General features: G+C 46.8%; 1 protein-coding gene across 3 annotated transcripts in view; it reads right to left on the reverse strand.

The window, feature by feature from the left end:
• Positions 1 to 14,843, reverse strand: part of CSE1L (chromosome segregation 1 like) — a 42,626-nt gene that overhangs the window by 25,128 nt on the left and 2,655 nt on the right. For 2 of the 3 annotated variants that reach the window (XM_008274808.4, XM_051844940.2), the window contains exons 2-3: positions 7,104 to 7,199; positions 2,570 to 2,712 (exon numbers count right to left, since the gene is read on the reverse strand). In XM_008274808.4, coding sequence (XP_008273030.1) covers positions 2,570 to 2,712; positions 7,104 to 7,188 — 228 coding nt within the window. In that variant the 5' untranslated portion in view covers positions 7,189 to 7,199. The remainder of the gene's footprint in view (positions 1 to 2,569; positions 2,713 to 7,103; positions 7,200 to 14,843) is intronic. The other variant, XM_008274809.4, reaches the window with a different exon arrangement.

The following is a 14,843-nucleotide window of genomic DNA, read 5'->3' on the forward strand; positions in this document are numbered from 1 at the left end:
ACTTTCTGTAACTCTGCCTTTCAAATAAATGAAATAAATCATTAAACACACACACACACACACACACACACACACACACACACAAACTAGCCTGCTATAGATTTGAGTTCCACAGTTATCTTGGTAGGGCCAGGCCAAATGATTTTGTGGGCCTTATAAAGATCCACCCGCAGGATGACCCCACCCCTATAAATGTACGGAGAATGCCTGTTTCCTAACTTATGATTTTAAGACACATCTTAAAATTAGCACACACAGGGGTGGGCAATTGGCAGAGCAGTCAAACTGCTGCTTTGGACACTCCCACCCTACATGGGAACCCCTGGTTTGAGTGCTGGCTCCTCGGGGCTCCTTGCTTCCCATCCAGCTTACTCTTAATGCACATCACGGGAGGCAGCAGAGAATGGCAACAATTTGGTCCCTGCCACCCATGCAGGAGACTTGGATTGAGTTCTAGGCTCCTGGTGTCAACCCAGCCCAGTCCTGGCTGGTGCAGGCACTTAGGGGGTAAATTAGTGGATAGAAGATTTCAGTCTGCCCCTCTGCTTTTCAAATGAAATTAAAAAAAAAAAAAAAAATTTAAGGTAGTTTTTGAGAAATCAGAATATACAAGAGTACTTCAGAAAGTTTATCAAGCCACCTATTGGGATACCCACACCCCAAATCAGAGTACCTGGATCTGAGTACTTTCTATTGCCAATTCCATCTTCCTGCTACTATGCACATTGAGAGGTAGTAGATGATGGCTAAAGTACTTGGGTCCCTGCCACACACATGGTAGACATATATTGAGTCCCCCATGTAAGAGACCTGGATTGAGTTCCCAGATCCCTAACCTCAGCCTAACCCAGCCCTACCTGGGCATTTGGAGAAAAAAAACTTGTGGATGGGAGTTCCCTTTTTCTTTATTGTTCTCAAATAATTTTTAAGTTCATGGAAGCCAGCGCCGTGGCTCACTAGGCTAATCCTCCACCTTGCGGCACCGGCACACCGGGTTCTAGTCCCGGTCGGGGCGCCAGATTCTGTCCCGGTTGCCCCTCTTCCCGGCCAGCTCTCTGCTATGGCCCGGGAGTACAGTGGAGGATGGCCCAAGTACTTGGGCCCTGTACCCGCATGGGAGACCAGGAGAAGCACCTGGCTCCCCGCTTCGGATCAGCGCGATGCGCTGGCCGCGGCAGCCATTGGAGGGTGAACCAACGGCAAAAGGAAGACCTTTCTCTCTGTCTCTCTCTCTCACTATCCACTCTGCCTGTTTAAAAAAAAAAAAAAAAAGTTCATGGAAAAATGTGCATTATGAAAAAGCTATGAATTTCAAAAATTTATTTACCTTTTAATTTTATTTTTCCATGAACTCCTTGAAGTACCCTTGTATTTCCATAACCCACAAGACACAGGCCAAAATCCCTAACCAAATATTTAAATTCTAAATTATTTGGCATTCTACATTTTAAAAAAACTTTTTTTGACAGGAGGAGGTACCTGGCTCCTGGCTTTGGATCGGCAGAGCTCTGTCTGTGGTGGCCATTTGGGGGGTGAATGAAGGGAAGGAAGACCTTTCTCTCTCTCTCTAACTCTACCTGTTGATAAATCTTAAAAAAAAAAAAAAAAAAAAAAATTTTGGGACGGCACTGTGGCGTAGTGGGTGAGGCCACTGCCTGCAGTGCCGACATCCCATATGGGTGCCAGTTCTCGTCCCAGCCACTCCAGTTCTGATCCAGCTCTCTGCTATGGCCTGGGAAGGCAGCGGAGGATGGCCCAGGTACTTGGGTCCCTGCACCCATGTAGGAGAACCAGAGGAGGCTCCTGGCTCCTGGCTTCGGATTGGCGCAGCTCCGGCCATTGCAGCCAACTGGGGAGTGAACCAGCAGATGGAGGACCTCTCTCTTTGCCTCTTCTCTTCCTGTGTAACTCTTTCAGATAAATAAATAAATCTTTTAAAAAATAGATAAATAAATAAAATGTTTTATTTATTTATTTAGAGGTAGAGTTACAGAGAGAGAGAGAGGGATAGACAGAGAGAGGTCTTCCATCTGCTGGTTCACTCCCTAAATGGCTTCAACAAATCCAAAGCCAGGAGCTAGGAGCTTCTTCCAGGTCTCCTACGTGGGTGCAGCAAACCAAGCACTCGAGACATCCTCCACTGCTTTCTAGGTCATTAGCAGAGAGCTGGATTAGAAGAGGAGGAGCCAGAACTCAAACCCAGTACCCAAGCTGCAGGCAGAGGCTCAGCCCACTAAGCCACAGCGCCAACCCTGGCATTCTACATTTTAAATATGATTTTTTTCAGCCCTAATTTTCCTAGTCCACAACAGAAAGTACTTCAGTTACTCATTTAGACTGCCTTCTCACAAAATGTTTCTTCGTTAGACAGGGAACTCAAGTTACATTTCAACCATAATAGAGTTTAAAACCAAATCACACCCTCTAAAGCAACTTAAGTTACAAACATGAAGGAATTTATATGAATTCAAATAAAAAGAACAGGAGCTTTTTTCTTTAAATCATGTCTGAAACTTTTAAATCTTATGCAGGACATTAAATTATATACAAATATTTGCAAAATACTCACAATTCTCCAGTTCCTTTTAATGTAGTTCTTGAACGTTACTGAAGCACACACTTTGATGACATTATCCTGGGACTTCTCCAGTAATGTTAATAGCAACAATGGGTAATTCTGATTTCCTTCTACAGACTCAAGAAATTTCTCAGCTATAAAAAGAATTTTAATGTTAGAAGACTTGTTCTTACAACCAAAGTATGTGTATCTGAAGGATCAGAGAATTAAAACATTAGGCTATTTTTCCTTAGGAAACCTATGTGGGTCTATAGGATTTCACTTTAATACTCAGAGATAAATAACTTCAGGGTAAAAGTCATACACCTGTAGCTTATTCCAAATGTTACTGGTACTATATACAGCAATACTTCTTTTATAGGACTATGGTGAAGACCAAATTAGTTAGTTCATGGTAATACATAAAGACATATTTCAAAGAGTTCATGATGGGGGTTTGTCCTACTGTTTACAACGAACGTGTCCTATAGGGGAGCACTTTGGTTAGATTGCCCGCCCTGGGCTCCAAAACTCCAGCTTCCTGCTAATGCAGACCCTGGGAGGCAGCAGTGATGGCTCAAGTAAATGAGCTCCTGCCATCCACATGGGAGACTTAGATTTGCGTTCCTGGCTCCCGGCTTTAGCCCAACCCTGGCCGGCACCTGGGCATTTGGGGGGATGGGAGCTCTGTGTCTCCAAAAAATAAAACATAATTTTTAAGTTCATTAAAAAATACAATTAAAAAGCTTATTTTGCTGGAAAAAATTTTGAAATCCATGCCTTTCCTTAATATGCATTTTCTGTGAATTTTTAAAAAATCTATTTGAGCCCATTTCTTTTCTTCCTCCTGTGGCAGCTGAGAGCAGGGCCTCCCAGAGGAAGATGTGTGAGGTCAATCTGAAACAGGATGAGAACAAAAATGGTGAAAGCAGAACCCTTGGTGAAGATCACCAGCTCTACTGTGCAGTAAGCGGTCCCACAGCAAACTCACTTCCTGCAGTTCTGGGTTCCAGTACATGAACGGTGCTGCCACGACCGTGTCCTGCTGCCCTGATCCCCTTCACCTCCCTCCCTCCCTGCTAATGTGCCTGGGAAAGCAGTGGAAGATGGCGTAGGTCCCCGCCCCTACACTCACATACAAGACCCAGAGGAAGCTCCTGGCTCCTGGCTTTGGCCTGACCCAGCCCCAGCCATTAACATCATTGGAGAGTGAACCAGCAGATGGAAGTTCTCTATCTCACTCGCTCGCTCGCTCTCTCCATAATTATTTCAAGCAAAAAAATAAACCATTAAAAAGTTAAAAGTTGATGAAAATGCAAAAAATATCTATTTGAGGGGCTGGCTGGTGGCACAGCAGGTAAATCCACCACCTACGACACCTGCATCCCCTATGTGCAACAGTTTGTGTCCTGGCTGCTCCACCTCTGATCCAGCTCCATGCTAGTGGCCTGGGAAAAGCAGCAGCCGATGGCCTAAGTGTTTGGGCCCTTGCACCCATGTGGGAGATCCAGAAGCAGCTGTTGACTCTTGGCTCCGGCTCAGCCCTGGCTGGCAGCAGACATTTGGGGAGTGAATCAGCAGAGGGAAGACCTCTCTGTCTCTCCCTCTCTCTATAACTTTTTGAAATAAACCAATCTTTTAAAAAATACCTGACAGGAAGAGGCAGAGGCATGAAGAGGCACACAGAGAGAACTCCAATCTGCTGGCTCATTTTCCAAATGCTTGCAAATATCAGTATTGGCCTAAACAAAGACAGGAGCTGGGAAATCAATCCCAGATTCCCACGTGGGTGGCAGGAACCCAATTACTTGAGCCATCAATGCTGCCTTTCAGGGTGCATATTAGCAGGGAGCTGGAATCAGGAATTGAATCCAGGTATTCTGATGTGGGTCACAGCATCTTAACGAATAGGCTAAATCTAAGCCTTAAGTGTAGGACTAGTGAATTGTAAAATTTTTTTTCAGATTTATTTATTTATTTGAAAGGCAGAGTTACAGAGAGGCAGAGAGAGAGAGAGAGAGAGGGAGAGGGGGAGAGGGAGAGAGGGAGAGAGGGAGAGAGGGAGAGAGGGAGAGAGGGAGAGAGAGAAAGAGAGAGAGAGAGAGGAATGAATGAATGAGTTTTTCATCCGCTGGTTCACTCCCCAGATGACCGCAACAGCTGGAGCTGCGCCGATCCAAAGGCAGGAGCCAAGAGCTTCTTCCAGGTATCCCACGCAGAAGAACTGGGCCATCCTCCACTGCTTTCCCAGGCCACAGCAGAGAGCTGGATCGGAAGTGGAGCAGCTGGGACTCCAACCAGCACCCATATGGGATGCCGGCACTGCAGGCAGCAGCTTTATCCGCTACGCCACAGCATCGGCCCCTGTAAATGTTTTTTAGGAGGGGACATACCATGGTTTTCCATGAGTACAGGAGGCTGTTTCAACCCTAGATGGTGGTCAGCATTTCAGATAGGGCAACACACTGCATCCATGTGGAAAACCCATATAAACTGGCAAGTCTTTCATTAATCATAACCAGTATCTTCTCAGGAGTTGAAGTCTATTCCTTTCTGTATTCATTTCCTCCAACTTATACACACAAAATTCACAGTGACCGTACACACTCAAAGGTCTTCCAGTTCATTCTTTTTTTTTAATATTTATTTATTTGAAAAGCAGAGCTACAGAGAGGAAGGAGAGAGAGAGAGAGAGAGAGCGAGTCTTCCATCAGCTGGTTCACTCCCCAAATGGCTGCAACAGCTGAAGCTGAGCCAATCTGAAGCCAGGAACCAGGAACTTCTTCCAGGTCTCCCATGAGGGCGCAGGGGCCCAAGGATTTGGGCCATCTTCCACTGCTTTCCCAGGCCATCAGCAGGGAGCTGGATCGGAAGTGGAGCAACCGTGTCTCAAACTGGGGCCCAAATGGGATGTTGGCACTGCAGGCAGTGCCTTTACCCACTACGCTACAACACCAGCCCCCCAGTTCATTCTTAACACTGCTGTAGCTCAACGATCAAGGGAGCACAGTGGGATCTGTAAGTTGGGATCCACTACACATTTCCATCTCCACATCATTTTACAGATATTAAGCGATCCTGAGAAATGCTGTATCCATAACTTTCTCCAGAAAACCAGTTTATTTCTACAATGTCCTAGATTCATATAGAAATATCATTATCATCTTACAAAAACATTCTATTAAAAATAATTTTTAATGGGGTGGCAAAGGCTTCCTGGGAAATTCAAAGATTAGAGCACTTAATTTCCTTTATCCATGAACACTACCATCAAGCACTAACGAGAAAATCAGTTTTTGTTTCAGAATAGAGATGTATACATGAACATGTCTGTGAGTCTATTTACTACAGCACACACAACTTTATGGGCACATGCACTCAATGTTGCCAGGAGACATTTCCACAGTTCTCTAGGCGAGATGCACACTAGTGAGTTAACATGACTTACATCAGGGATTAACTGAGTGCTCAAGACCTCCACTCCCTGTAAGTTGTTTGGTTTTATTTGTTTCAAAAATTTTTGTGGTTGTTATTTAAAAAATGAGGATATATCTTGTATTTTTCAAAGTTAGAAATCTGTTCTTGCAAAACTGATCTAAATGCCTAAATTTAGGTGGCTTCAAACAGCATTTGCCCCTTAACCAGGGCATTCATGCATGTATTACCAGTTCCGACTTGGCCTGCCTCACACCACTTACCTTCACACCAACTCCTGTGAATCCTGAGTTTTAAATTCTAAGGTTATACTTAAGTTTTCTAAAGGTAACTGGCAGGGGCCAGCATTGTGGTATAAAGGGTTAAGATGCTGGCATCCCATATGGGCACCAGTTTGAGCCCTGGCAACTCCACTTTGATCCAGTTCCCCTCTAATATGCCTGGGGAAAATAGTGGAAGGCAGCCCAAGTCCTTGGGCCTTTGCACCCACCTGGGAGACCTGGATGAACCACCTGGCTCCTCATTTCAGCCTGGCCCAGCCCCAGCCTTTGTGACCTTTTGGGAAGTAAACCAGCAAATGGAAGATCTCTCTCTCCTTCTCTATCTCTGCCTTTCTAATAAATAAATCTTAAAAAAGAAAAACCAATGTAACTGGTAAAACCCAGGAGAGGAAGAAGGAACTCATTCTAGGTTTTAAAATCTATTAATTAAACCAAACCCAACCGGAAGGTTAAGAGACACCTGATTATTTGATTCCATGCTCTGAATCACCCTGTACGCAATTACTTTCCTCTCTATGACCAAATGACCAATTTCAGGCTTTAAGTTTGGGAAGACTCAGAAAGAACTCTCAATGTATCAGTACTTTTTATTCCTAAACTAGTATTTTTTTATGCCAGAAGACACCAAATAAAAACCATTTTTATCAAACAAAAGCATGTAAAATTCATGACTATAAAGTAGTCAAACTAACACTACAAGCTGTGCTTGAGGATCCAAGTACAACCCCTTTTTTCCTTTTTCTGAATTTACAAGCAGACAGACTACACAAGGATTTCTCTCATCTGTCCTTAAAGAATGAACCAACCAAAACCAACATTTATTCTTTTACCTGGACGTCTGATGGCTGGATCGGGATCAAGGGTTTTCTTTAAATATTCTGTCAGAGTTTGTAAATTTGCATCACTGAGCTCCATAGCTATAGAATCTAAAACAAAAAATGAATTTTGGGTAATTGGTCACTGGGGGACACAGTGATTCACAATACGAATCATTTCACATGAGGGGTCCCACCTCGACAGTCATCCATTTGATATTTTCGATAGGGGCTATCTAAGCTTGACTCTCAACCGAAGTGAGTCCACAAGATGGTCTGTTTTTCAAACAGGTAACTTCGAGATAAAGGAGAAAACCCCACAATTTCAAGAAGAGGCACAGAAAGCTAAAGCTGAAGAACTTGTTCAAAGACATCAACATGTTTAACTGATTTAATCCTCTGGATAAGGTGGAAAAGTTATCCACTAGAAGAACTTTATTAAAAATTCCATAGTGAGAACAGACGGACTCCATAAGAAACTGAGATTAAAGGAAGCAGAGTAAATTTCTTTGTGCACACGAAGCACGAAGTGACAGTCCTCACCACAAACTACATGCTGAGCATCTGTACCCAGGGACGTCACTCTGGAGTTCCACAGACGACATCCGTGATTATGATTAGAAAGCAGTTTTCTGGGCCAGTGTTTGGCTTTGTGGTTGAGATGCCAGTTAAAATGCCTGCGGAGCCAACGTTTTGGTATAGCAGGTAAAGCCACTGTCTGCAAGGCTTGCATCCTACATCAGTGCTGGTTCAAGTCCCAGCTACTCCCTTCCAATCCAGCTCCCTAACAGCCTGGGGAAAGCAGCAGAAGATGGCCAAGTGTTTGGGCCCCCGCCATGCACATGGGAGACCTGGATGAAGCTGTGGCTTCAGCCTGGCCCAGCTGGCCACTGCAGCCATCTGGGGAGTGAACTAGTGGATGGAAGCTCTCCCCCCCTTTTTCTTTTATAACTCTTCCAAAATAAATAAATAAAACTTAAAAAAAAAAAATGCCTGTGTCCCATATCAAAGCCCCTGGTTCCTGACTCCAGCTTCCTGCTAATGCAGACCCTGGGCAGCTGTGATGACAGACGACTGGTTTCCTGGACTGCATTAAGAGCGCCCAGCTTTGGCCCTTCAGGGCATCTGGAGTAACAGAAGGGAGATCACCTTCCTCTCAGTTTTCCGGAGCAGGCAGCGTAGCACGGTGTCGCGTGGGACACTCACATACCCTATCAGAGGATGTGGTTAAACACCAACTACTCTGTGCTTCCAATCCAGCTTCCTGTTAACGCGCCCGAGAGGCAGTGTATGATGGCCCAAGGACTTGGGTTTCTGCCACCGACATGAGACCAAGTGACTTAGGCCTGGCTGTGCAGGAATCTGGGGAGTGAATCAGCAGATACGATCACTCTCTTTCTCACTCTGCCTTCCAAATTAAACAGCTATTTTTTTTAAATAACTTTTATTTAGAGGCTAGTGTTTTGGCGCAGTGGATTAAGTCCCTGCCTGCAACAATGATATCCCATATGGCCACTGGTTCAAATCCCAGTTGCTCCACTTCTGATCCAGCTCCCTGCTTACACTCCTGGGAAAGCAGCAAAGGATGGCTCAAGTGCTTGGGCCCCTACCACTCATGTGGGAGACCCAGAAGGAATTCCAGACTTCTGGCTCCAGGATGGCCCAGGCCAGCCAGTGCAGCCATTTGGGGAGTGAATCAGTGGATAGAAGATCTCTAACTCTGCTTTTCCAAAATAAAAACAAAAAAAACAAAATAAAGGAACATCTACAAAATACTACAGCTTCTTCTTCTTCTTCTTTTTTTTTTTTTTTTGGACAGGCAGAGTGGAGAGTGAGAGAGAGAGAGAAAGGTCTTCCTTTGCCGTTGGTTCACCCTCCAACGGCCGCCGCGCCACGCCTATCCAAAGCCAGGAGCCAGGTGCTTCTCCTGGTCTCCCAGGCGGGTGCAGAGCCCAAGAAAACGGGCCATCCTTCACTGCACTCCCAGGCCACAGCAGAGAGCTGGCCTGGAAGAGGGGCAACCAGGACAGAACCCGGTGTGCCGGCGCCACAGGCGGAGGATTAGCCTATTGAGCTGCGGTGCCGGCCAACAGCTAACATTTTTAAAAGGCCTAAGTAGGGGCCAGCACTGTGGTGCAGTGGACTAAGCTGCCACCTACAGCACCAGCATCCCATATAGGTGCCAGTTTGTGTCCTGGCTGCTCCTTTTCCAACCCAGCTCTTTGCTATGGCCTGGGGAAGCAAGAGAAGATGGCTCAAGTGCTTGGGCCCCTGCAGCCACCTGGGAGAACCAGAAGCAGCTCCTGGCTTTGGATTTACCCAGCTCTGGCCGATGCGGCCATTTGGGGAGTCAATCAGCAGATGGAAGAACTTTGTCTCTGTCTCTGTTTTTAACTCCGCCTTTTTTTTTTTTTTTTTTTTTTTTGGACAGGCAGAGTGGACAGTGAGAGAGAGAGAGACAGAGAGAAAGGTCTTCCTTTGCCATTGGTTCACCCTCCAATGGCCGCCGCGGCCGGCGCACCGCGCTGATCCGATGGCAGGAGCCAGGAGCCAGGTGCTTTTCCTGGTCTCCCATGGGGTGCAGGGCCCAAGCACTTGGGCCATCCTCCACTGCACTCCCTGGTCACAGCAGAGGGCTGGCCTGGAAGAGGGGCAACCGGGACAGAATCCGGCGCCCCGACCGGGACTAGAACCCGGTGTGCCGGCGCCGCAAGGCGGAGGATTAGCCTAGTGAGCCGCAGCGCCGGCCTAACTCCGCCTTTCAAATAAATAAAATCTTAAAAAAAAAAAAGGCCTAAATCATAACACAGAATCACAGAATATGCTTGACTGTCCAAAACCATTCACATATAACACTACAAGATTTAAGATAAATAAAAGGTCTATACCTGGCAGCACAGGCTAGGAAATATGCAGTTTAAGAGCTAAACTGTTGGCCAGTGCCACGGCTCACTTGGCTAATCCTCCGCCTGCAGCACCAGCACCCCGGGTTCTAGTTCCGGTTGGGGCACCGGATTCTGTCCTGGTCGCTCCTCTTCCAGTCCAGCTCTCTGTTGTGGCCCGGGAAGGCAGTGGAGGATGGCTGAGATCCTTGGGCCCTGCACCTGCATGGGAGACCAGGAGGAAGCACCTGGCTCCTGGCTTTGGATCGGCGCAGGTCCAGCTGTTGCACGCAATTGGGGAGTGAACCAGCGGATGGAAGACCTTTCTCTCTCTGCCTCTCCTTCTCTCTCTGTGTAACTCTTTCAAATAAATGAATAAATTAAAAAAAAAAAACTGAACTGTGTTGATGGGTGAAGAATAGGTTAAATTTAGTAAGCCTCCAATAGGCTAATCCTCCACCTTGCGGCGCCGGCACACCGGGTTCTAGTCCCGGTCGGGGCGCCGGATTCTGTCCCAGTTGCCCCTCTTCCAGGCCAGCTCTCTGCTATGGCCAGGGAGTGCAGTGGAGGATGGCCCAGGTGCTTGGGCCCTGCACCCCATGGGAGACCAGGAAAAGCACCTGGCTCCTGGCTCCTGCCATCGGATCAGCACGGTGCGCCGGCTGCAGCGGCGGCCATTGGAGGGTGAACCAACGGCAAAGGAAGACCTTTCTCTCTCTGTCTCTCTCTCTCACTGTCCACTCTGCCTGTCAAAAAAAAAAAAAAAAAAAAAAAAAAAAAAAAAAATTTAGTAAGCCTCATCACAGTACATCAAAATGGATGAATTTTTTAAAGGGTTTATTTATTTGAAAGGCAAAGAGTCAGAGAGAGAGAGAGAGAGAGAGAGAGAGAAAGTCTTCCATATACTGGTTCACTCCTCAAATGGCTGCAATGGCCAGAGCTGGGCCAATCTGAAGCCAGGAGCCAGGAGCTTCTTCTGGGTCTCCCATGCAGGTTCAGGGGCCCAAATGCTTGGGGCATCTTCTACTGCTTTCCAGCCAAGGCAGGGAGATTAATCGGAAATGGAGCAGCCGAGACTTGAACCAGAGCCTACATGGGATGCCAGCACTGTAGGTGACGGCTTTATACACTATGCTGCTGCGCCAGCCCCTGGATGAAATTTACAGTATGTCGGGGTCAGCACTGTGGCTCACTTGGCTAATCCTCCGCCTGTGGCGCCGGCACCCCAGGTTCTAGTCCCAGTCAGGGCACCGGATTCTGTCCTGGTTGCTCCTCTTCCAGTCCAGCTCTCTGCTGTGGCCCGGGAGTGCAGTGGAGGATGGCTGAGATCCTTGGACCCTGCACCTGCATGGGAGACCAGGAGGAAGCACCTGGCTCCTGGCTTCGGATCGGCACAGTGCGCCAGCCGTAGTGGCCATGGGGGGGGTGAACCAACGGAAGGAAGACCTTTCTCTCTGTCTCTAACTCTGCCTCCCCCCCCCAAAAAAAAAGAGTCCTATCTAATGCTGTGCTTATGCAGGCTACTTCTCAGCAGCCACAAATCATGCCCTTCGACATGCTTGAACTTGGCTATTTTATCTTTACAATGCAGCTCTGTCCCCTAACCAGAAAACTGAAATTCTGACTGATTCCACACATTTTACCAATATGCTCACCCCCTCTGACCTGAAGTAGACCATTCTATGGGAACGAACATCAAGACCCTCTCGATTCCATACCATTTACAGACAGGTGCTACCCTGCTGGTTCCTATCCAAGGTGGCACGTTGGAAACTGTATATTACGAGAAGAGGACTGGGTCTACTTTCAGTGTTTAAATACATCCTTCAATAAATCGGCATTTCACTAACATTTTTAAGATTTACTTATTCATTTGAAAGTCAGAGTTACAGAGAGGCAGAGGCAGAGAGAGAGAGAGAGAGAGGTCTTCCATCTGCTGGTTCACTCCCCAAATTGCTGCAACGGCTGGAGCTGAGCAGATCCAAAGCTAGGAGCCAGGTGCTTCTTCCAGGTCTCCCACATGGGTGCAATGGCCTAAGCACTTGAGCCATCTTGTACTGCTTTCCTAGGCCATAGCAGGGAGCTGGATCAGAAGTGGAACAGCAGGGACTTGAACCTATATAGGATGCTGGCCCTTTCACTTTCTTTCTTAATTATGGTGCTCCAGTACTTATATAATGTTCAATCAAAATTTCTCAGACCTCTCATAATTACTTTTATCAAAAGCCCACTCGGGCACCAGTACTGCGGCGCAGACGGTTAAGCAGTTATCTGCAGTGCTGGCATCCCATATAGTCACGGGTTTGAGTTCCAGCTGCTCCATTTCCAATCCAGCTCACTGCTAAGGTACCTACGAAAGCAGCGGAGGATGGCCCAAGTCCTTGGGTCGTTGCACCCGCTTGGAGACCCTGAAGAAGCTCCTGGCTTCCACCTGGCCCAGCTCTGGCCATTGCAGCCATTTAGGGGGTGAGTCAGTGGATAGAAGATTGATCTCTGTGTCTCACCTCTCTAATTTTGCCTTTCAAGTAAATAAATCTTAAAAAAAAAAAAAAAAAAAAAAAAAACAAAACCACACCTCCTTACAATGAATGGCAAGGGTCTCTCTCCTTCCTGGCTCTATCTTCTAAACATAGACGTCTTTGTTCCTCAAACCAGTAGGACAGCTCTCCGTTACTGTGCCAAGGCACTTCCTCTAATTTAGCCATGGGCACCAGTCAGCTTTCGGCTCACAGTGAAAATCTCAGAGCTTCCGTGACTATATCCACTTCAGATCTGTTTTACTACTGTTAAGAAACCATTCTCACTTGAAATCCTTTGATTTATTGTTGTGTTTTACACACACTAGACTAGAAGCTACTGAAGGCAGGCCCTCTGTCTCTATGCCTAGGATCTGAACACTGCCTGGGAGCTAGCATTGTGGGACAGCAGGTTCTATCAAAGTGCCAATTCAAGTCCCAGCTGTTCCACTTCAGATCCAGCTCCCTGCTACGTATGTCTGGGAAGGTAGGGAATGATGACCTAAGTACTTGGGCACCTGCCACACATATGGGAAACCCTGATGGGTGTTCCAGGTTCCTGGCTTCACCCTGGACCAGCCCCAGCAGTTGTAGCCATCTGGGGACTGAACCAGTTGATGGACGCTCTCTCCCTGTCACTCTGCCTGTCAAACAAATCTTTTTTTTTTAATTTGTTTGTTTATTTTATTTGAGAGGCAGAGTTACACACAGGCTGGGCCTGGCCAGTCCGTTAGGTCTCCCACATGGGTGGCAGGGGCCCAAGCACTCGGGGCCATCTTCTGTTGCTTTCCCAGGTGCACCAACATGGAGCTGGGTCGGAAGTGAACCAGCTGGGACCCGAACCAGCACTCACACTGGATGCCCAGTTGCAGGTGGCAGCCCAACATCCTGCACCACGGCGTGCCCCTTGTCTTACGTACTGTGATATCAACTCAGAGTCCAGACTGCTGCCTCCCCCAGAGCCTCACCACAGCAATGGGCACCTACTACTTTTGTTGGGCTGTTTTAAGAAGCTGGATATCCTCCATTCTTCCATCAAAAAGCGTTATCATTCTTCATATTCTGGTCGATTAATATGACATGCAGAAAGAGGTGGAGACACTAATTTTAAAACCATGACAGAAAAACCAAACACCAGTTGAGAATCCTTAACCTAAAATCCAAAATGCTCCAATATTTGAAACTCTTCAGGGCCATTCTGTTACTCAAGGAGTTTCAGATTTGGGGGGGCAGCTGTTCGATGCAGCAGTCAAGGCTCAGGTTCCTGGTTTTGGCCTGGCTTTTGCAGGAATTTAGGGAGTGAATCAGAAGAGGGAAAATCTCTGTGTGTCTGCTTTTCGGATAAAATGCAAGTAAATAAATAAAACTCTCTTTAAAGTCTCAGCCGTTCAGATTTTCGGATTAAGTAATGTTCAGCTGCTGAAGTCTATGCAAATATTCTAAAACCCTAGAAACTCCAAACCCTGGTTGCAAGCACTTCAGATGGTCCAAGCACTTGGGCCATCCTCCACTGCACTCCCTGGCCACAGCAGAGAGCTGGCCTGGAAGAGGGGCAACCGGGACAGAATCCGGCGCCCCGACCAGGACTAGAACCCGGGGTGCCGGCGCCGCAGGTAGAGGATTAGCCTATTGAGCCGCGGCGCTGGCAAGATCGAAGTTTAAATTATCTATTTGACCACAGATGAAAGTACTTTGACATTTTTATATAAATGTAAAAAGTGTTAGTGATATAAAAGACTCAAAACTAGAAATGAAAAATCTTATCGCCTTTAAATAAGAGGATATTTCAGTTCCTTCACAGAACTATCTTTGGAATCTCCACCAACAGACAATTAAAAAATAACACGTGGGATGGGGCCGGCGCTTTGTCGCAGTGGATTAATGCCCTAGCCTGAAGCACTGGCATCCCATATGGGCGCTGGTTCGAGACCTGACTGCTCCACTTCCGATCCAGCTCTGCTTTGGCCTGGGAGAGCAGCAGAAGATGGCCTAAGTCCTTGGGCCCCTGCACCCATGTGGGGGACCTGGAAGCAGCTCCTGGCTTTGAATCAGCCCAGCTCTGCTGCTGCGGCCGTTTGAGAATGGACGATCTCTCTCGATCTCTCTCTCTCTCCCCTCTCCCGCTGTCTGTAACTCTGCCTCTCAAGTAAATAAATTAAAAAAAATTCACATACCACAGTAAATCAATTATAACAGAATTAACTAAATTCCAAGTTCTTGCTGGATCTAAGTCTAGCCTTCTCCCATTGGCCTTGTTATAGACAAAGATTTTTGAGAAAAAAAGCTTTGCTTTCCAAGGCCATCTCACAGCCATCTGTGACTTAAGATGATCCAAGGTGTGCGCCTTTTCCTTTAGA

Source organism: Oryctolagus cuniculus, chromosome 11 (assembly GCF_964237555.1).
Source record: "Oryctolagus cuniculus chromosome 11, mOryCun1.1, whole genome shotgun sequence".
In the NCBI taxonomy this organism is placed as follows: Eukaryota; Metazoa; Chordata; class Mammalia; order Lagomorpha; family Leporidae; genus Oryctolagus; species Oryctolagus cuniculus.